Source organism: Hippichthys cyanospilos, chromosome 3 (genome assembly GCF_059441005.1).
Source record: "Hippichthys cyanospilos isolate Australia breed blue-spotted pipefish chromosome 3, RoL_Hcya_1.0, whole genome shotgun sequence".
In the NCBI taxonomy this organism is placed as follows: domain Eukaryota; kingdom Metazoa; phylum Chordata; class Actinopteri; order Syngnathiformes; family Syngnathidae; genus Hippichthys; species Hippichthys cyanospilos.
In genome coordinates this window covers 4,648,738-4,671,718 of record NC_142371.1, presented here as the reverse complement: position 1 = coordinate 4,671,718, position 22,981 = coordinate 4,648,738, and the positions used below count along the sequence as shown (strand labels likewise).

The 22,981-nt window shown below is 38.9% G+C and overlaps 1 protein-coding gene across 2 annotated transcripts; it reads right to left on the bottom strand.

Moving 5' to 3' along the window:
• Positions 1–18: 18 nt before the first annotated feature.
• On the bottom strand, positions 19–22,217 carry LOC148425557 (rap guanine nucleotide exchange factor 5-like). Of its 2 annotated transcripts, XM_088411586.1 has the most exons (18): positions 21,988–22,217; positions 16,543–16,670; positions 15,876–15,976; positions 12,205–12,283; positions 11,966–12,110; positions 11,778–11,875; positions 9,032–9,062; positions 8,838–8,916; positions 7,333–7,482; positions 6,873–6,970; positions 6,656–6,778; positions 5,500–5,678; positions 4,596–4,686; positions 4,450–4,500; positions 3,878–3,965; positions 3,730–3,794; positions 3,595–3,649; positions 19–3,223 (listed from the first exon to the last, which is right to left on the bottom strand). In XM_088411586.1, exons 1-18 carry the CDS (start codon positions 22,156–22,158, stop codon positions 3,108–3,110), a joined length of 1,848 nt encoding a protein of 615 aa, XP_088267712.1. In that variant the 5' UTR covers positions 22,159–22,217; the 3' UTR covers positions 19–3,107. The 2 variants fall into 2 exon arrangements, with proteins under 2 accessions (XP_088267712.1, XP_088267711.1); XM_088411585.1 differs by having other exon boundaries at positions 6,879–6,970; positions 15,876–16,670; positions 21,988–22,195.
• Positions 22,218–22,981: the final 764 nt, after the last annotated feature.

Sequence of the window (22,981 nt, the reverse complement as noted above, 5' to 3'; positions counted from 1 at the left end):
TATTCAGAAACAAATAAATAGGATATGCAAAAACATTTTTTATGAATAAAGTACATTTACAAAAAATATGCATTGTTTAACAATCATGACGTAAGATTACAAATAAATGGCATTCTACTGAATCCAAACTCAAAGATTTATTTAGGGCAGCAGCAACAATTTAAGTTAGGAAACGTCTTTTTCTGTCATGACTTCTCACTAAAAAGGTACACAGAACCTCCTGAAAGTGCTGCAGTATTTTACTTCACATTTTGCCTAAAGGGAAAGTTAACATTTTCCCCAACTCATCTCTACAACGTAACACAACACTATCCCTGTAAACAAGATGAGATGGTTGAAGTTTGCTGTGGGCTTTGTGGAACTCTATAGACAAATACTGTATTACAACGTCTTACCAGTCTGAAGGAAAGAGTTTTGAGCATAACATAGACAAGATGAGTGAATTTGCTGCTTAATTATTCTGATTGTCCACAGCATTTATATGAATGTTTTTTTTCTTTGAAAAAAGGTTGCCAATATACTTGACTTTTCACCCGCACATGTTCACGTTACCATTCTGCACTAATACTTTAAATTGTTAATTCTTACTTAACCACACATTTCACATCATAAACACTACTAACTTTGAACATGATTTGTAACTTGCCATTAGGACTTGGACTCTACTCATGTACAGTGGTACCCCTACTTACGAATGCCTCCTCTTACGAAAAATTCAGGTTGCGAAATGCCCCGGCGGGAAAATATTGTCTCTAGTAATGAGAGAAAATTCAAGATAGGAAAGGCAACATTGTTGGCATATGAAACACGAGACACTAGCGCTCACTCCAGCAAGACCGTAATGTCATTTTATCACAACTCATGATGGCTACTGTATTTGCTACGGTTTGTGATGCTTTTTTTTTTTTTTTTATCACTTCTGCCCACAAACGAGACACTAGTCTTTTGCGCCGATGATTACTGTGGTCTTCCACTTTTCAGTTTTACTCCTTTCCTCCACAGCTCTCACCAACAATTTAAATCGCTGAACTAATAAACATAAAAATGACATTAGGTAAAGCTAACAGTGTTCATATTCACATAAAAACAAAATGTAACATACCACTTTGGGCTGTCACATCTGACGTGAGCATTGCTATCACGTCGTTAGCACATTAGCAATGACATCACATAGGATAGGACTTCTCATAATCCCTAACTACATTTAGGTAAACTTACATACTCAAAATAATTAAAAAAATAAATATTGCTCCTGTGGCCTTAATAATGATTACTGGATCACTGGAAATGTAAAATGAAAATGTAGAAATTAAACTAAAAAGGCTTTCTCTCTTGCTCTCTCTCTGCACTCTTCACACCAGCACCATCTCAAGGCAAACAAGTGAACTGCATTCATACTGCTACAATTAATATGATTAATTTAAAGGGTTTAGAGCGTTTTTTTTTAAATTATTCTTTACATGCTTTATTTTAATTATTGTGCACTAATGTATTTGTTACAGTTTTGATGCATTTTTAATAATTTAACCATATTTTTCATTCATAGGATTTAGGAGCATTTTGGGGATCTTGGAATGGATTAGGCTATTTATATGTAAAAGCGATTCTATTTATGAAAGATTCACGTTAGAAAATTACTTTCGGAACAAATTAATTTTGTAAATAGAGGTACCACTGTAGTAAAGACTGCAGTTCACCATCAAATACAACAGTATATATTGTTCTTAATAACACAGAGCAAAATACATCTTTACCAAAATACTCTTTGGCTAAATTTAAGTTTGTGGTTGTCATCGGAACTCTGCCATCTTAACAATTAATAGTGGTCTGGCTGTCAGCTGAATAGACATTTTTAAGGAGCTAATTGAAAAATGAGCTGTTGCATCGCTTTGTAAGGAAGCATCTTCTTGTTGAAAGAGGGTTCCAACCTTTGTGCTAAAAATAGAATTACATCCCACAATCCCATGTGGCCAGCCATATTGGTAGGTAATGCTACCTTGTTATACAAACCCTGGTGTTAATATTTACTTGCAGATTAGTCTTACGAGATGAAAAAATAACGGCAGTAAAATAGAACAAAGAGCGGTCATATTCAGTTGTACCCGGGACAAGATTCTTTTCATCATCTTCATCCATCATTTTTCCTCTTGAATTAAAATCCCTGATTTGTCATAATTCTCCAGACTCGGAAAAAGAAAAAAAGTTTCCACCGAACCCCCCTCTCCCTCCCAAAAGGCACAACAAACTTGCTTTGCCAATCAATAACAAGTGAGGTTTTAATCGCGGCATTATCTTATGAGCATGGGCCCTGGCAGTGAATTATGGGTAATCCAAAAAGTTCGCGATACCTCTCAGCCGCTTGTAGGCTAAACTAGTGTGCCAATTTAGTGTACTGTGAGAGATTACCAGGACATAGTCCAATTTTACTTAATTGTTTCAAAAAGAAGAAATAATATATATCAGGTATGTCTGCAACATATAGTGCCAGATGACAATGAAATGCTCTTCCTCTAGAAGGCAAAATGGCCAATTATCCTGTATATCAACCATTTACATTCTCAGGATATTAATAGATTCGTTCAATTTAGCAGAACTAGATTCTACACTAAGTAAACTTGTTTCTATTTAGAGACAACCATTATTCCAATATATATGGTTTGTCTGACATGTTTTGTTCCGTTTTGTGCCATGAGATTTATCTAATGTTGTCGTGGCTGGGACTCCCGGGAGACAGTAGCCAAAACCTCCACAGATGAATCAAACTGGGATAATATAAGACCCATGAGCAAAATGCTGCTACCTGGCTGACATGAGGGTAACAGCAACAATTTAGGCCCGGCCCACTATGTGCCGCACAGGCAGCAAGTTGCATGTAAAAATGCTGAGAAACAACATCATTTTATGTTATGTCTTCATAGATAACACTGGAGAACCTTTACAAAAAGACAACAGTGATGATTCCATTTCCTTTTTTTCCCACCTGTGTCAGATTTGTATTTCCTGATTGACTAGCTCCCTCTGGTGGTGGTCCAACAAAGTGACCTGGGATTGATGATATATTCCTGAGTTCTGAGAAAAAGGCTACAGGAAGTAACACGTCTTTCATTTTACGTCCGTGGCTCAAGCCTGTGTGACAATTCAAACAGAGTTTGCTGATTGTCGATGATATGAAGGCTGTCCACGTAAGCGCGGACATCTGCGCTGCTCTTTGGGCTCGTGCCACCTGTTGGGTCGAAGGTAAAATCAAGGAAAATATTGTATTTGCGGTGTAGGCTATTGCATGCAACCCCGGTAGTACACACGTGGCATTGTGAATTATATTGCATTTTGGAATATGAATTAAACAACAAAAACCGTTTTGCATCTATCGCTGGTGGCGACTATGTTATCTCTTCCTGTCGACTGAAATTTGCATAAATTGATTATCCCGGGTGACGACCAATCACAGCCTTGCTTGTGAAAATCACAAGACCAAACTCAGAAAACAGTGGAGCACAAATGCAATATTAATCACAATGCTGTTGAGAAGGGAAAGCAGCGGTATTCGTTGTCTCATCTCTTTGCAACTGGTTAGCACAAACTATGAATACTGACCCAAATGATCCTTCTGACACTGTCTGATAAGGCGGACCGTGTCTGCTATCATGTGCTGGTGGAGAGGAGTGACAAGTGTATCAGTAATCAATGTGATTTGAAACCCAGCGTCTAATCGTGTTTTGCATGACTTACCAGCTTTTCAAAGTTCACCAGATTATCATGAAATGTCTTGTTGCCTTCATGAATGAATGTAATATCTAAAAGAAAGAGAGATTCAGTACATTTTTAGTTTTGAGCTACATATTCCAGGTGCCTGCATCTTGATCCTCTTGCTTGTTACCTTTAAGTAGCAGAGGAAGAAAGGGGATCTTTGGCGCCTTCATCTTCTTGAAAATGTCCCTATAGGCCTTATGGTTCAGCGAGGGATCCTGTGAAGACAATTTCAAAACAAGTGTGTGAAGCTAAAGCGTGTGCAATATGCAGGAGCATTGGCACTGCTGAAGAAGCCCTATTTGTTTCATCCTATAGTCAGTGGAGCACTATCAAGGAATTTATTACCATGTATGGTGCATCTCAGTCAACCTAATTTTAGTAGTTAAGATGAAAAAGTACAATTTTTTACACAGTATTGTATATCATATGGTCATGTTATCATTTAAAGGGTTACCTTTTGTGAGTGACAAAAACATCAAATTCACCCTCTCAAGAAATTTGAATATTGCAGAAACCATCACAATTTATTATAAAATAGGTTGAGGTTGGTCATCTGCAAAGTTCTTTTCAAGGTGTTAACGTATCTGTATATTATATCATTAGTATTATACTAGCATAAACTTTCATGCAATATTCTTTTTCAATGAGTTTACATCTGTGTACAGGATACATTAATTTCAGTGAAAACCTTTAACTCACTGTGACGCTCTCCAGCTCAGAAAACAGCTTTTTGAATTTTCCGGGAACTTTCTGCAGAAATAAGTACATCGCATTGTACTGTGAAATTTTAAGGGAGAGAGCAAAATAATGCAGATGATATCAATAAAATAATTAGTGAGTGTTACCTCCCACGTCTGACTGAGGCGGCTGACAGCAGCAGTGTTCAGGCCCATTATAATGGCAAAGAAACAGTGGAGGTTCCTCTGTTCTTTGCAGCTGTCAAATCACATGCAGTGAAGTTGACACAGCAGACAAGGTCATGCAGTTTTGTTCTTTAAACGCTAGAGGGGAGCAACCCCACAAATATGCCAGCAGCAGTCCAATACTGAGCTTTCCCACGTGACCACATGTAATTAACTGCATAGAGTGCCATTGGAGTTACACACTTTGCATGAACGAATTATCAACGCCACTATTAAAAATGATATATTTTAATAATGTTATGTTCATAAGCTGATTAAAAATCGTCAATCCATTTTCCAGAGCTGCTTGTCCTCATTAGGGTCACAGATCTGCTGGTGCCTATCTCAGCCGACTATGGGCAGTAGGCGGCCGGCACCCTTAACTGGTTGTCAGGCAATTGCAGGGCACACAGGGATGAACAAGTATTCATGCACCCAATCACACTTAAGGACACTTTAGTATGTCCAATACACCATTTTCGCTTCCAGCTTTATTTGTTCCCACTCCAAATGAGACGCTTTCTCTTCATGTCTGCGTTCAGATCTCTTGTTTGCTTGAGTCTTTTTTTGACAGTGTAGAAAAGTTCACCATCTTTAATTCCTGAATGCGCCTTGATTGCTCTTTTAATTAGAGTAAACGCCAGGTTGCAAGACTGCATGCACCACTTGGTGGGCTTAGTTATATTGAGTGATTACCGCCAAGTAGTGGCTTTTGTGGGGTTGAGGAGGTGTCTATTTGAGGAACAGTGTTTATTTAGGTGTGTGACACACCCATTGATTAATTGGGGCATTTATGAGCATTGCGGGTACTTACTTTGGGAAATACAATGATTAGATGAATGCTTACTGAGCAGCTATCTTGATGAACTTCTTGATGAGCTGTACTCTTTGGCAGAGCGCCGTGCACACAAGCACTTCAGTCATCACCCACAATTGGATCTCATTGAAACGCTGAAGTAGCAACTCTAGCGCCGCCGCGTGGTTTCCACTTGTATGACGCCTGAAGATGAAGTAGATCAGCTCTTGCTGCAAAAACAGTCCCAGGGTTCATGAATAATAAGCCTCTTATAAGCCTTATAATGAATGCAACACATGCGTAAGTGTCTATATTAGCTATGATAGCCTACTATCAAAAGGACTAAGTGTGCTACAATAATGAGCCTTCGTGATTGAATGTTTATTTTCCCTTCATTTTTCCCTTTTGGAACTTGCTCCCAAATGCATTTTGCATATCAACGAACTGCACCTTGTAAATAATCCCCATTGAGTGTATGATAGTGAAGGGCTTTTTTGAACTCTCCCTGTGAAGAGCTTGCCTCACTGTACATCTCTGAATAATACAATCAACTTGAATGACAAAACAGCTTCTAGCATTTGCAGTGCAGTGTTTGCCCAGTCTTGGAGACTTTTATTCAGCATGGTCAGGTCATTTGTCATATTGACCATAAAGTGCAGTTTTTCAGCCGCTCCTTGTCTTCCACTTGCGGGTAGTTCACGTCTTTGCTTTTCAGGTATGTTTTATGTGATCATTCTAAACAAGCAATAAAATGATACATAACTTCACCCCTGGACAATCATCGCACTGTATTGTGTAGCAGGAGACCGGAATATCCGCTGTCAACCTCGGCAATGCTCGGAACTGAAGGGCATTTAATGCTTTTTGCAATACAGCCGAGCTGAAAAAAAATGTATGTCGCAGGCTATGACGCAAATCTTAGTTGACAGAAATGTTGAAATGTAATATTCATTCTACATTTTCCGGCATCAGAAAACATGATATAAAATGAATATTTGTGTCATATTTATAAACCATGTTAAAACAAAACCCAATCCATCTTTTTCTGCATACATTTTTGGAAAAAGCTCCAGGGAGACACTAGAGCATCGCTAAAGAGCTGAATGCGGCTCTGGAACGTCGGGTTGCTGACCCCTGTTCTAGACATAGAGAAATTTCTGAGACAATCGATAGCTTTGGAAAATTAAAGCCAGGTTCCGGTACAAACCTCATGAATGGAGTCAAATATGATCCAGTCAATGTTGCTGAAAGCAACAGCAACATCCCATGTGTTTAAACTAAGCATATGAGCAGTCCTCTGTTGCAGTTTTGAGTTTTCTCTGAAGGGGTTCTGGGAAACAAAAAAAGAAAAAGAAACGTTATATTGGTGTAGTTGCGTCCACGTTATGTATTGTGGATACTGATGTGTTCTGTGTTCTCCCCACCAGTACTTCACCCAGGTCCTTTCTGCAAACATGCAGCCTTCCCACTGGCTCCAGAGAAGGGGAGAAAAGTGTGTCATGAGGCTGCAGGAGGAGTCTGCCTACAGGAAAGGAAATGCATCAGTGGGGTACATCTGGCAAGAGCTGTCAAGCAGTGTACGAAAGATTGGACTCCATTTGGAAGGAAGACAGACACCGAGTTAACTGTTTATTGATCGCCTATAAAACGTGTCTCCCTTTTAAATGGGGCACCTCATGCATGGGCCCAATAAATAGCAGACATTAAAGGTTAAGGATGTAAAGAGCATTCACTTTTACTTTTCAAGAGGGTTATGGTCAAATAATTGTATATTTTAGTAGTAATAAAGTTTGTATGGTACACTGTGTTAGGAGAAGTAACCAGTCACTTCTTTATTGTTCTTGATTGTACATCATGTTAATCATCTTGTTTGACGTAGTTTACCTCCAGGATAAGGGACGGCCACTAGCACCAGTTCACCCTGGGACACCCCCATCTTCTCTGCCACTGCCTGTAGCAACTCCTGAGCCACAACACCTGGGTGGACCCTTTTGCTCAGGTAGGAGTCCATCGTGATGTACACGTGGCATGGTACTGCAAACATGGAGTGCTCTTTGTCAATGCAAAATATTATCAAGGAAACTTTGAACAGTCAAACAAACCTATTTTCAAAGCGTACCCATAGGTTAGTGCTGTTAAGAAAATACCTTAAATGTTAAAAGTGCATACAGAGGCTGTAACTTTTTGAAAATCCAATGTAGTGCATTAAGGTATATATTGCATATGTATCATATAACTTATGCAAATGACCATATATCTGTTATAACTGTTTTCAAACATCTGTGTCTACAGTGGAAATGCTAAAATATCTTTTATGTGTTGCTTGCTGTCAAGTGTGTGAGAATCAATGAGCTAACAAACAAAAACAAAAAGGATTGCATTTTCCTTGCCACAGTTGGCATACATTTTCCTTTAAAATAAGGTCATTACATAAAACAAGTCATATATATATATATATATATATATATATATATATATATATATATATATATATATATATATATATATATATATATATATATATATATATATATATATATGTATTTTTTTTTCATTTTATTTCTCAGTTTTGCTGCATTTTTTGGGTCCCGTTCCTTCCTCTTTCCATCTGAACTCACCCTGTACAGACGTGACACTTATATTAATTTGCTATTTGTAATTTAGCGGACAATCTTGTTAAAGCTTGCATGCTCTTGGTGGACTTCATTAAACTTCGTGAACAAATAATAATAAAGTTGTTATGAACTTTCTAAGTTCTGGCACGTATAATGATAAGTTTTATTTGCTGATGCGGGTTTATTAATGTTTAAATGCTCTGAAAAAAGCCCGTGTACGTGCATATGTGTGCGCATGATCTATCTATCTATGCATATATACTATATCTATATATATATATATATATATATATATATATATATATATATATATATATATATATATATATATATATATATATATATATATATATATATATATATATATATATATATATATATATATACACACACACGCACACACACACACACACACACTGAATGCCATAATCTTGTACTGGCTTTGTTCTTGTCAATGCTCTGCCAGTTTCAATCTTACTCACTTTCTGTGTCTTCACACAGTTCTGTGTTTTCTAGTGTTTAAACACTGCAGTTGTCATGATCACAAAATTAGCACTTCCCTTGAGAGGCTTCCCGAAAGCACAACATGCTGTTGCAACCTGTGTTTGCATTGTATTTTTCACAGCCTTATCATAACTCAGGAATGTGCATGCCAAAGTGACACATTCAATCCTCGGCGGGATTCCCATTGCGCTTTTGCTGCTGCTGAGGATAATGCCTCATCAGATCAGTTTTAGGGGACATCCAATGGCGTCAATGTGTGTGTCTTTTTACCTTCCTTGGCCTGTCTGTGTGTGGACCTGGACAGGACCCCGTTCTCTTTCAGGCTTAGTTGGTGGAAAAGTGCTTTACTCTGGAAGAAGGAACATTGAGAGCCATGTAAGAAGTCTGGGGAAATATGAACCAGCATGTACAGTTTATAGCCAATGACGTGTTTACTTTAATAATATTATAGCCTCGATACTTACCTTTCGTTGAGGAGAATATTCCTCCACCGTGCTGGAAAAAAAGAATAAATTAAACAACTAAGCACTAACACAGCCCCAAACATTTTTCATTATTTAGTTAGCTGAAGCGGTTCTTGTGCTTTTTTCTTTGTTGATTTGCATACGTATTTCCCCCCACACCATCTAATCAAAGTGTATGTGTGTATGGGGTCACTTCATTATTTCAAGTCAATGTCAAGAAGGTGAAGAGCAGATCCTTGGTGGATTTTTTTTTCCCTCGACCTTTTTATACATTCACTCTGCTTTCCATAGTTCAGCCTTATGAATGGCTATGATTGATAGGCCAGTGTATACCTGTATAGCAGATCTTTACATCACAATAGGCATTTCGGGGCAAAGCCTACCGAGGGCCGGGCAGCAGCCATTCCGGCCTCATGAAAATACTATATATTTCTGCGTGCTGTGCTGTGACTCATAAGGCAGCCTCATGAAAAGGCTTTGAGAGAAGTAATGCGGTTAAGTTAGTTAGCTCCGAGGAGCACATGACATGCTTTCTTTTGCAGAAAAGCTAGATTGGCTCAGTCTGCATTATGCAGCACAAAGCAGCCAATCTTGTCCTCCCAATGGGCTTCATTGTAAAAAGCCCATAAATGGTAGAATATGTCATTTAGCACCACCCACTTAAAATGTACTGGTTGTGGTGGTGGGGCTTCCTTTTTGAAGGTGAGCAGGAATGAACCAGTGGCAGAAAACAACAGCACTCCCATCATCAGGCAGGGTCATTTGCACTGGATCCTAATGGGCAGCAGGACAAAAACTCCCCAGGGAGACTCTGATTGGATGCTGTGGTCCAAGGGAATAGGAGGTGCAGTCACGCATGGCCAAGTGTTTGTCAGCTGGGGAATTGTTACCTTCACCAAAGAGGTCATGTTTGTTTGATACTGAGCAGGATTTGGCAATTACTAAACCAATTTCCACAAAAAATATTGTGGCGTTTGATATGTCACTGTTGTTGGGCCAAAACCTTGTCCCTCCAAAATAGGCAATTTACAGGAGACCTCAAAAACGGCATGTTTTTTTCGACCACTAATATCTTTGCATCAAAGAGAAGGAGCCATTTTCAACACTTTAGAATGATCATTAATTCATGTAAATAGCAGCAATCCATGTGGACTGACCAATTAAAAAAAACAAAGCAAAAACAACATATATATATATATATATATATATATATATATATATATATATATATATATATATATATATATATATATATATATATATATATATATATATATATGAAAATTATATGAAATTATATAATATGAAATGAATTGCCCATGCCTGTTCCAAGATGAGTGAGTAGACTCCAGTTGTGCTCGATGGTATAGTTTTCTTCAAAAATCACTCTGTCATTCATTTTTTTTGAGGGAACCACTAGTAAAAATGCTAGAAATAAACCGACACCAGGTAGAATTTATTAGCCCATTAGAAGTGGTCTTCATGAAAAGCCATTTTAATGAAGTAGTTAAACGGGATTAACCCTTGTGCAGTATTGTGACCATGTTGGGGTCATTTTATTCGACATTGTTCTCGCAGTATTTTAGCCAACTTTGATATGTTGTCACCATCTGGGTGAATTTCCAGCTCCAGAGTGTCTTTTTTCAATGCTTTCCCTTTGACGTGAAACACCTTTTATGTAAAGATCAAAGTATTGGAAAAAATATTGCAGAAGAGTCAAAATTCAAAAGTGTCATTAAAAAAAAAACACATTTCTTAATACCGGTAATTCACTTGTGTATCCACCTTTTACCATTCCCTCAAAGAAGAAATAGCTTTTAGATCAGATTGCAGACTTTAGTGAGTTCAGAGGGACAATAGTGTAGTTATATGTGTTATTTGGGACTGTTTGTGACATTTTTGTTTAGTGGTGTGCCATGCAATTTTCAAAATATAAAAATATAGTATGTGCTTTGGCTCGCTGTGCGTTGGCAATGTAAAACACACACTGTGTATTCATGTCATTTGTGTGTGTATGTGTCTGCATGCATGTACATGTAAATCTGTTTCTTTGAACAGCTCAGAATAATTAGATGAACGCGCACCTTCTTCCTTGCACATTTTCATGCAGAGAAATGAGACGTTGCAATGATCTGCTGCTTCCATTGAAGATGAGCTCACTCGTTATCACACAAGGACAGAAAATGTGCCAAATTGTGCCGATTAAAATTTCAGTCTCGCTTCAGTAACTTCCTGCGCTGTACAACCTGGGGCATTCCTCGCCTAATGGGGCAACATCACAAAGCTTCATCACGAAAAAAAAAAATGTCGAATGACTTTGGCATAGTGTCTTCAATTTAATGCTTGCACTTGACTTTTAAAGAATTTATTAACTGTGTAGGGTTAGTGTTTTCCATCAGGTGACAGTTTAGTGTGTGCAGGTTCTTCCTTCTCGTCAAAGTGCATGAACCTGTCATTCATCTCACAGCTCGTCTTTGTTTTATTCCCTGAATTTATGGAGGCTCAGCATGAAGAGCACCCTGACTTTCATATTTCCATGCACAAAAGCCCCGAATTACATTTCCTCTGCAGCCTCTGAAAGGATGCATTGATGAGAGAAGAAGAAGCTTTTTCTTTGTGTGGTGTACACTCCTTCCAGTGTAGAAACAGTTCCGCGGGACTTCATATTTGAACTTGCCTCACCAAGTCATCGTAATATTGTTTATACGTTTGTTTGTAATTGCTGCCACGTGATCACGTTACTCACTGCCTCTGATGCAGCTGGTAGAGCTTCTGCAGCTCCATTACTTCCCTCTGCAAGGCAGGATGCTCGTAAAGGTCGTCCAGCATGTAGTGGTACAAAGTCTGCAAGGAAAGTCAGTTTTCATTTCTTCTCATTTACAACCGCAGGTGCTGCTTTTTCCCCTCTTTCTCTGTCAGCCATTTGTCCTCTACCTTCATGAACGCTTTGACTTGCGCGTCATCTCTCAGGATGTCCCTGCACAGATGCATCCACTGTGACACCAGGTATGCCACTTTCTGTTTCCTTTCCTGGGCCTCCTTAGCATCCTCTTTCACTCTGCAACGCTTGCAGCAATAAGTAACAACAAGTTAAGGCTTCAAGTGTGATGCAGTTCCGATTTAAGATTTGTTAGCTAGGGAGCATGTTAACATTTGTGGCTATTGAAGGATATTGTCCCAGAAGAGCTTGGCATAAATCACCGGTTGACATAAACACGGGGTATGTCAGCAGAAAGTCATCCAAAAGTGTGTCTGCAGACAGAGACACATCATTAGAACCTTTTCAGTGCAACTGGACCATTGAAACTATGTTCTGCCAGCATGACTCATTTATGAAACGGAGTCATTTCAAAGGAGAGCAGCATAAGACACATTTCAGTGAGGAAAAGTCCCTTGAGCTTGTGATCATGATTTCCACCAGCCCAGTGAGGATTCCCCAGTTCTATTTAGCTTTGCAAGTCCAAACAAGCCGGAACACGGCTTTATCTTCAACACAAAATAACGATCTCGGCCTGCAAATGTGCCGATAAGACATTCACGGTAAAGTGTAGTTTGACTCGTTGCAAACCATGAGGGAGTCGGACTGATCGTGCTAAGCCATCATTCTAATGCACTTCTAGCGTGTCCTCACGTTTTGTTTTGCTCAAGGTTGTCCATGCTTATATGTTACGAAGTATTGATTAAATATATCCTTGTCAAGGATTTTCTCTTACCCTCTTCAAAAATGGCACGCTATCATCATTTTATACACGCAGTAACAACAAGTGCCGTTCACATAAAAGGACATCAAGGGAAAAGCTACCATTGAGTGCCATCAATGTCAATTATATTCAACTAAATATTTTGTTTGTTTTGTAGGAATGGGTGGAGAAAATATTTGGGAAAAAAATAGATTAGGTTCTTTTTTATGGCTGGCATTAAAAAAGATGATTTAATGAGCAAACATTTACTTCATATTTGTCAAACTTATCGAATGTACCGGTATGTCTGGCGGAAATCACCTCACATTTCCAAAATGACCACTTTTCAGGGAAAAAAACTGAAACCATCATGATTGAGATACTAAACACACTTTGAGTTGGTTACTAACATGTTCACAAAATCACCACAACATCATGCTAAATCATTAATTTAATACATAGAAAATGCTAATTTGTTATGACATCATTCATTTAAAACGCAGCAGATTTACAACAAAGCAGCATTTATTCCAAAGCCCAACCTTATTAAGAGCCTTACTTCACAACTGCAAACAACTATGTTAATTTATCTAGTGTTAATTTATACAGTGGCTTATGTAATAACGAAATCAAGTAGCCTGTACACATTAATCTGAATGCAAATTGACCTCCATGGCTTTCGGGCAACTAAATATTACAATGATTGATTTGAAAAATAAAAAAATAAAGCAGTTCTGATCAAATGTATCATAGTCTTTCCATTGGGTTGGCTCCAGTCATGTTTAAGCAGGTGTTTGCACAGCGAGACACAGTATCAATACAGATGGGGAAAATGCCACTCGATGCTTCATGAGGCCTCATCACTATTTGCAACACTTCTTAGATGGTTGCGTGTTCAAGGGTGTTAACAGATTTGCAAACCATTTTTAGCACTTTGAATTGGCCATTAATCCCCCCCAAATAACAAACAGTGTGTAGACAAAATGAAATTGGCCCTATTTAGACATACTCAGTTTTTCCCTGACAGCGACAATTTGTATTCCACATTTATTATATACCCCAACGTTAAGCTTGGAGCCAAACCTTAACAAATGTCCTTTCAGTGAAAAATCCTCACAGATTCACTCATCTGCTGTTTCAATCTTTCATGGAATCAATCAGGCTAAAAATCTTTTCCATTAATCTCATGAAATTGATTATCACAGCCTTCAATTTAAGCATGTCACATATTGACTGTAGCTGACATATTCTTTATGTGACAAATGCTTGGGATTTTTTCTTTTCATTCATACAAAATATGTTTCAACATGAATTTTAAAACTTGCAACACGTGTCTAAAATGTACCATAAATTAATATTGTGGTTTAATAACAGTAATGCTATTCAAATAGTGGTCTCTTGTACAGCTGGCAGGGGATCAATTCAATGTGTTTCACAGTTCCTCCGTGATTAGCCTTGTTTTGACAGGCTACATCAGAGCTAAATAAATGAGCCTCTTTGTCTCATACAATGAATTCAGAAGGAGGCGGAATCTTGCTACAAGTGTGTCTGTTTTGACATCTTACAGTCTGACAATTAAATTTGAGGCAACTTGATGGACAGATAAACATTTCCTGCACTACAGGGTGCAAGAATTTCGACATGTGTCAAATTTAACACAGTATAAGTGCTAAAGAAAGTGGATGATTGAGGTGACTTTATTTGCCTCATTTGCTCCTGTAGTGCTTTTAGAAGCAAATTACATGCTCCATATGTTTCCTCCATCATCTTTAAGAGGAACATTCTATAGCATGCATGATTTCAATCAGACAATTTGTTAGAGATTAGTTAGTGGCTGGCTCATTGCTTTTTCTCTTAAGATGTGTGTGAGTGTTTGACCTTAAGACCCCCCCCCCCACACACACACACACACACACACACACACACACACACACACACACTTGCTGCAGCGAGGTTCATCACACTCACAGCAAACTCATCCTGAATGATTACTCAACAAGACAGTGAACTTAGGTAGGTGTCTCACATGTCAATACATGTACTGTACATTGTCTGGTGCTGTTTTTCTATCGAATGTTAATGTTTACACACTGTGTTGACAATCGCAACACCGACTGTCACCGAACAACTCCCCCTCGTGACAAACTGAGATCAATCTCATTCATTTCCTCATCAGAATGAGAAATGATCATCGTAGAGGTGCTTCAACTGCTTCCATCCCAATGACAGATCGTTTACATGTGGTAAATGTGACCACAAACACTTACAAGGAAAATAAAGTGTGTAAATATTACTCTGTCCTCTCTTCCTCCCTCGCTCACTCTCACTTTCACTCTCTCTCACCCTTTTTCTAGAAGTATCCCCCTTTCTTGTCTCTGCTGGTTGCATTTTCATTTCTCTTCCAAGCTTTAGCAACAGACGGTTTCTTCTGCCTTGGCAACAGTGTCACATTGTTATTACGTAGTGCACCTGCTGCCACAAGAAGAAGTGAGTGCATTTGATGACAGAGTGTGTTTGCCTTCTACAGCTATGCCTGTCTGGTGTATAAATAGAAAAAAAAGCTTTTAAATAGAGCAAAACTGCCAATTTGGGAAATGATTGCCTTCAATGAAAAGAAATAAAATGTTTAACGATGATGGCATCCATTTGTGAGCAGGTGTATCCCAGCTTATTTGTGACCAGCTAAGCAAATATAAACCGTTCAAAATCTCAACTATAGACAATTTAAAGTCCTCATATTTTCATCTACACATCACAGATTTTTGTGTCAATGTATTATTTGCTGAAAATCTCACTTTGCTGTCTTTTTTTTTTGCTCAGACCAAAGACCTGCCAGACGGAACAATTTTGATTTGGCTCAGTCCTGAACTATGTATAAGTGAACACACGAAATTCATGTAGAGCTTTGCCATCTTGTAGCATTTTTACAGTAAATGTGGGGCTACAATAATGATATGCATGTTTTTGGAACGTGGACAAGAAACCTACAAAAGTTGGGGTTGAGATTCAAACCCAAAATGTATGTCTCCCAGACTCATGCCCACAAACGATGGCAACACAGACCACGTTAATAATAAATCATTCCAAAGCGCTCGCAAGCAGTTGTGTTCCAAAAAGAAGAATCCCCACAGTAACAGTGTAGTTGTGGAAGGTTTGCCACTGACCTGTGTCTTTGCCCTGTGTGGACGCCTGGTTCTCCTCTAGCTTCAGGTCATTCAGCAGGTGAGCCAGGATTTTCTCTGGGGTTCCGGAGACCACCGTGTACCTGTCAGACACCACAGAGTCAGTGGACGAGTCATCGTCCATGGAGGACAGCGAGCGGCCGCTGCTCCACTCCTCCTCGCCCTCCGTGCCCTCGTCATCGATGTAGCGAAAGTAGGGCACGTCAAATGTGGGCAGAGTGGACGACTCCACCCGGCCGGTACCATCGCCGCCACTGCCAGTCCTCTCCTCGGACCCTTCCTCGTCTTCGTCCTCATCCTCCTCCTGTTCCACCAAGGCAGCGTGCAGCAGCACCATCTCATCCCGCAGCAGGCTCATCCTTGCCCTCACGCCGCCAATGTTACCGTGGTTACTGTTGCATGCCCCCTTTACCCTGCCATCCAGAGTCCTGTGCCCCCACCCACGGATACTCCAAAAAGTGCCCCCTCAAATGACTTGATTGGGAAGGCTAGATCTCACAGTTCCGTGCTGCTTAGATCCATCTAACACAGTCCTACATGAGCAGTACATGTGATGGACGTATGTGTGAGAGTAATCCAGAGAGAATAATGAGCAGTGGCGAAAGCGTTAGTGAGAGAGGCAAGGCAGAGATTTGTGGAGTGGCTTTACCTCCTGTTTCTCACTGCCTCCTCCTCCTCCCCCTGCTTCTCTCCTCCCCTCGCTGGTTGTGACGCCATCCTCCGGAGAATGCTGCGGCCGGGCTCCTGCACGCGTACTGCCTCGTCACTCTGGACAGGCTGGACGTGAGAGATGGAGAGAGGGAGGGGTTGTATTATCGCCTAGGAGATGCCCCCCAGCTCCCCCGTTCCCACCCCGCATGTTCTCCAACTAACACAAATCACCGCTGATTTCCATCACAATGCTCTGTCAAAGCCCGCACTGTAAATGAAGCCCAATTTCCACTGATCATTATTCAGGCTGTATCAGCAGGAGCCCATTCAAGGATTAACATAAGTGGCTCATACATATTTTAATTACTGATTCCTGATGTCGGCTCTATTAAATTACGACTGGTGCCTTCGGGGTCTACCGTGGTGCGGCATTAACATTGTCTGCTGTCGCCTTCCTGTCTTTTTGATTTCATATTCAGGTTTGTCATGCCGAGTCACCCAATATGATATAAATCTAAAACCAAGAAAGGTCACCCCTGTCCCATCTTTAAACCTTTTTCATGGAGACAAGCAAGTCCTCGTTTTGCACAGTGGCGATACCTCCAAATAACCTTCCAATTAGTGTTTTTGCAAAGATAATGTGCACAGCAGCAAATACCAGCGTGTCGTACCAGAACGCAGTACTACGTCTGGCACGACTATGCCTGTCTGGAAAAAAAAAAAAAAAAAAAAAGAACACTCACAACAATAACTTGCATTTTTCTGCTCCTGGCTGTCAAATGCTCAAACTACCACAAAAAGTGCAGTTCATTCCTGGTTGTAGCTGTCATACTTGCCTTTTGGTCAAGGCATGGTCTAACCACATTCAGTACTTAAGGGCAGATTTTTTTTTTTTTTGTTATTTTGATTTATGTACTGGATAATATTTGTGAGCGTTCAAATTTGGCAGGGTCGTTAATAAAACTTAGCTGTGTCGTATTTCTATGTAGTATACACATTGTATATAGTATGTGTATAGTATTGACTATTGTTTTACAGTGACTTAAATACCTTAAGTAAAATACCACCTATTTTTGAGCATTCCTTTTTGGGCAAAACCCTCTTACATTGTTATGCTAACAGACTCAATCCTTTGTAAATGTACACAGCAAACTGATGTACTGCATACTAACTCCGATTTTGACAATGGCAGGTTTGAAGAAGATCACAGATATTGGCCATAATGAGGACTTCTCTGGATGGTGCATGCACATCCATCCTGCACCGGTTCACCCTTTCATACTCCTTCCCCTCACCCGTCAGTCAGTGCGGCTTGTCTCTGTGTATGCAATTAACTGTGCAGACACCATTTTTTTGTTGTTGTTGCCCTAATTGCCTTTTGCACAGAAGCTCTCAAGCGTTGATTCAAGACACATTATCTTTGTTACAATATGGTGTACATACAAACATAGTATGTCCTAGTCGTGGCAGCTGTCTGCTTTTGGTTTTATCAGCGAGCTTTTTCACGGTCATTTTGACATGGGAATATACAGGTTTTGCAACCTTGCTTGTTCATACTGTAGTTTCATTGAGGTTAACTCTGCCATGTAGTCTTAGGGATGGTTGATAGGGATTGTTGATCCATGTCTCTTCTATTCAAGCATATCCATGATTCAGACAAATAAATGTGTTGTTTTCGGACATGTCATAACCATGTCATTAACACGGCATAACAATATCTACTGTCACTACTACACACAAAATGTATCCCATAAAATAAGCGCATATAAGAAGGGACATTTTATGAGTGTATGCTCAGACACCTTTAGCAATTTGTAACATTTTTCAATTAAAGTCTGTTTTGTGTTGCTTATTTGCATCTTAGCAAAAGGGCATTCCTTCTGCTCGTAAATGGCAAAGCAACTTGGATCACTCGTGAGTTTGTCATCATTGCTCCGGTCAATATGCAAACAAACCTTTCCTCACAATGAATTATTGATCTGACTCTGATGCTGTGGCCGCTACTAGTACGCGCTGACTGAGCCTTGTGGTTACCTCAGCAAAAGAGCACTCCGCCTCTGGAGTCCATTGCTTGTAATTGGATAGAAAGCTGGGGCCCTTATTATGTGACCCTAGCACTCTTCGAGTCCTGAAGTCTTCCCAAAATGGGCTCAGCCTGTAAAAGAGTAAACATGACCTGAGAGCCATGTGATTTTTAATAGTTTATCCTCTCTCTTTGTGTTCCAGATGCATTCCGCTGGCTGGAGGGACCATTTCTGCTCTATGACGCTGGCATACATGGTATGAAACACTCAAAAATGGCCGGAAGACATCAGTCTTAACGCGGCTCACATTTGGTCCAAATCCCGTACTCGGTAAGTCAAACACCAGCTTAGTTTTCAAAGAACTATTTAAAGCTGACTTGGTTATCCTCAAATGCTCCTTCCAGAAGTGTTTTTTCTTAGGCTTGATGTTCTGATCATATCACCAGTGTGCACATTATGCAAAATATTTAAACATGAGGTTCGAGCAGCCTTTTCCAACAAGATGACGTTGAATATGAGTTAGGGAATATGATGGATGTAAATCACTGGTAAGTAAAACTAAACAAGATCGAAATTGATTGCATAACGGAGTACATTGGACCGAAATAGTCATGCATTCACCAGCTGGGAACTCTAAGCTCTTAGATGCCCATATTTAGATATGTAAAAGAGTCACATGGCTGCTATGCACATATCATCATTAGATTGTTGTAAAATACTGCATTATCTGGAAAGACAACTAGATAATCTCTAAATTTCCCATGTCAGATTTGCTAGGATTACACATGATGAACACGCTGCACATATATGTACAGTACATTGGTGCACTTTATTTTCTCCTCTTACTGTATTTAGCGGCAGTATGAGGATAGCTTCTTTTATGCATGTTGCACAGATTAACAAAGGCATTGTGCAGGAAAAATGTCATCTTGTTGAATAACAACAGAGATAAAGAGATTTAGTGTTTGGACGAAAGGTCGAGGACCCAGCGCACTCGACTCCACCCTGAAGCCACATAATGTCCCTGCGTGGTGGTCCGGCCCGCTTGCGTCAATATTTCCTGCCATTGTTGCGCGGTCAAGCTGGCGTAACCACCCAGTCAGCAGCCATCCTCTGACCAATCAGAGGCTTTCAGTTTAAAAGTAAGGCGGAATAATCTACATGATGCGATCTGTCCGCAAATACTTAAATACTCCTATGTTGCCGACTGTACACTTATGGCTGGTGTGTTCACAGAATTTTTTTTCATTACATTTAACTGAGTAAGACAACACAATCATCTAGACTGGAAGTAAAACCATCAACTTTTTATAATATTGACCTTATTAAACCACCAGGATGGATTTGAAACTAAACAATTTGAGTTGGCGGTTAAATGAAAAAGCAGCCTTTTTGTTTAGACCGCACAGAACATCCCCGTTCAAATGTCAGGTTTTTGTGACATTACACATGATGATGATAAATCATTTCTAAACTTTTCCAAACTTATTTTGATCAATAGACTGTGCAACTCTGTTGAAAATTGAGGAAGTCAAAATTAAGTTTTGCACAAGTTTACACAAATTCACTGACTTTTTTTTCATACAATATAAACCTCCAGGTTTCGTTTGAGTGGCAAGTTGACGCAATTTTTTCTTTGAAACGCCCCTGAAATATGCAGGACATAGTAAAAATAAAACCAAATATAAATACTGGTACTTAAATAAATAACAATTTTTTTTATTACGTTAGTTTTAGTCCTTCATACCACTAATCTTAACGGGACATTCTTATTCATATTTTGTTTGTGGAAAATGATTGAAAAATCAACCTGTTATCAACCAGAGAGCATCAATTTTTCTGCTTTCTCTCACTTACAAATGACATCACACTTTCTCAGGGCTCAACTAATGACCAATCCCTCACGTTCGCTACGTAATCCCTTGTTGCCTGAGCCCTGAGAAACTTGAATGTCATTTTCACCCATAGTCTGACAAAATGGTCGGCGCCGATGTTGGTTAAAAATGGGTGGATTTTGCTGACGTAAGCACAATAACAATCTAAAACTGTGTTTTGACTAGTTGGGTGGGCTAGAACATATTAATTGGGAGATTTATTTACCTTTAAGCAGTTGTTCATGCAAAGGGCCTCAATTGACCAAGACGACATAATAAAAAATCCTGAAGATATAATTGAAGACAAGGTGGATGATGTGATAATGCTTTGTTAGTAATGGAAAAGGCGAAAAAAAAAAAAAAGTTCACAACATCAACCTAAGTCACAGGTGTCAAACTCCAGTCCTTGAGGGCAGGTATCCTGCATGTTTTTAAACTTCTCTCTCAAACACACCAGATTCAAATGATTGGGATCATTTTCAAACTCTTGCAGTGCTTGCTAATAAGCTCATCATTTGAATCAGGCGTGTTAGGAAAGGAAAACCGGAAAACATACACACTCACAACCAGAAGCTCACAAGTCACAACCCTTAAATGTACACAGCCAACACACCAATGGTTGGTACAGTAATTTCACCTTACTTTTTCAAACAAAGACGTAGCAAACAATGTGGTTGTTGTTTGAGGGCTGGATGGATTAATGGCTTTTGAACTATTTTATACGGGAAAATTTTGATTTGATAAACTCAGTAGCTCTGTGTGACAAATATGATGCCTCGTCATATTTGGGACACATAGCTACTGCAGAGTAAAGAAAACCAACGCTAATAACCCATATCATAACCCAACAAAATGTACTTTTTGTTGAAGCCAAACATTTAGACAGCATGGACATTTCTTCAGCTTTGTAAAGTGAAAAAAAAAACCTCGTAAAAATTCTCATTTTATTTGTAACACAAGTGATTGTATTTACATAAAATAACTGTATTTTGATCAGGGGTTCCTAATGCCATGTTTTATTTTTGCATTAAAATCCTTGCTTAATCAATCATGGTGGTGTTTACAATAAAAATGTCACTGTCTAAATATTTCTGGACATAACCGTAATGTATATTGTGTTTTCTGGTGACTTGCCTCGCAAAATAACTTTTTTAATGACTAAATGTTTTGTGATGGTGTGGTGGGAATATATTCCCATTTTTGTCATACACCCACCACGATAAAGGCATTCTATTCTGTTTTGTTACATTATATTATATTATATTATATTATATTATATTATATTATATTATATTGTATTATATTATATTATATTATATTATATTATATTATATTATATTATATTATATTATATTATATTATATTATATTATATTATTCAGTGTTACCTGAGTCTTGTGAGCTAATCTGTAATAATATCAGGGAGTATTGGTACTTTACCAACTTAACAACTTTTCTCAGGCAAGGCACCAACTTTGTAAATGCAGAATATGTCATTGGAAGTAACATTTCAGAGACATTCAAGTTGCCAAAATTTCGAACTTACCTCAGTTGTTTTTTCTGGGCCCTTGCCATGATTCTGCAAGAAGCGGCATCCATCCTTAGCTAGTCTCTGGACCATCTCCAATCTGGACAATTCCTCCTTATCACGCAGAATGCCGGGCTGCAGCGAAGGGGACACGGAGAACATGTACCTAAGACCGCAGTCCCACGACATCACTGCCTCACCGAGCGGGATACAGCGTACAACTGGCGTCGACCTTCAGTCAGTCTGACGTAAGCTCAGTTTTCACTGGAACCAAAATCCCAGGGAGTCCAGGTGGGCGCGTTCAAAGTGAGTGACGTACTCACTCTTTGTCCTTCCTTCGCTTTTAGCTAGAGGGGTAGGGAAGGATTTGGGAACAGGGCAGGTTCAGGAAACATCTGGCTAGCCAAACACACCCAAAAAGGAAGTAGAAGAATCTCTCGAATGCTAGAGGGTCTGGATTCAAGACTGAGTCGAGTGCTTTGTACTGTAAGGTCAAACACTTTGTTCAGTCAAGCACACAATACAATAAGCAAATGTCAAACCACTTTTGTTGGGCGTTACTTGTCCCTGTATTATTCTTCCACTGAAAGATGGACATGATAATGATAAATTTTATTGAAACTTTTACACGCACATAAAACAGGGATAAGTTCACAAAATAATATTTAAAAATTGGATCTACCCTGCTGCACATGAATATTTTAGAGAGCATCAAGTGAAATTATTGAACAAGTATGTTATGATTTTTTTTACCACATATTTTTAAATATTATGTTATTTTTGCAATCTACCAGTTGAATTTGTATCCCACTAAGACAGGGGTCAGCAAACTTCAAAGAGACATTTTGATCCGTTTTCCACAGATATTTCAAACACTTTACTACATCTTATCTGAAATATATATATATATATATATATATATATATATATATATATATATATATATATATATATATATATATATATATATATATATATATATATATATATATATATATGTGTGTTATCAAAG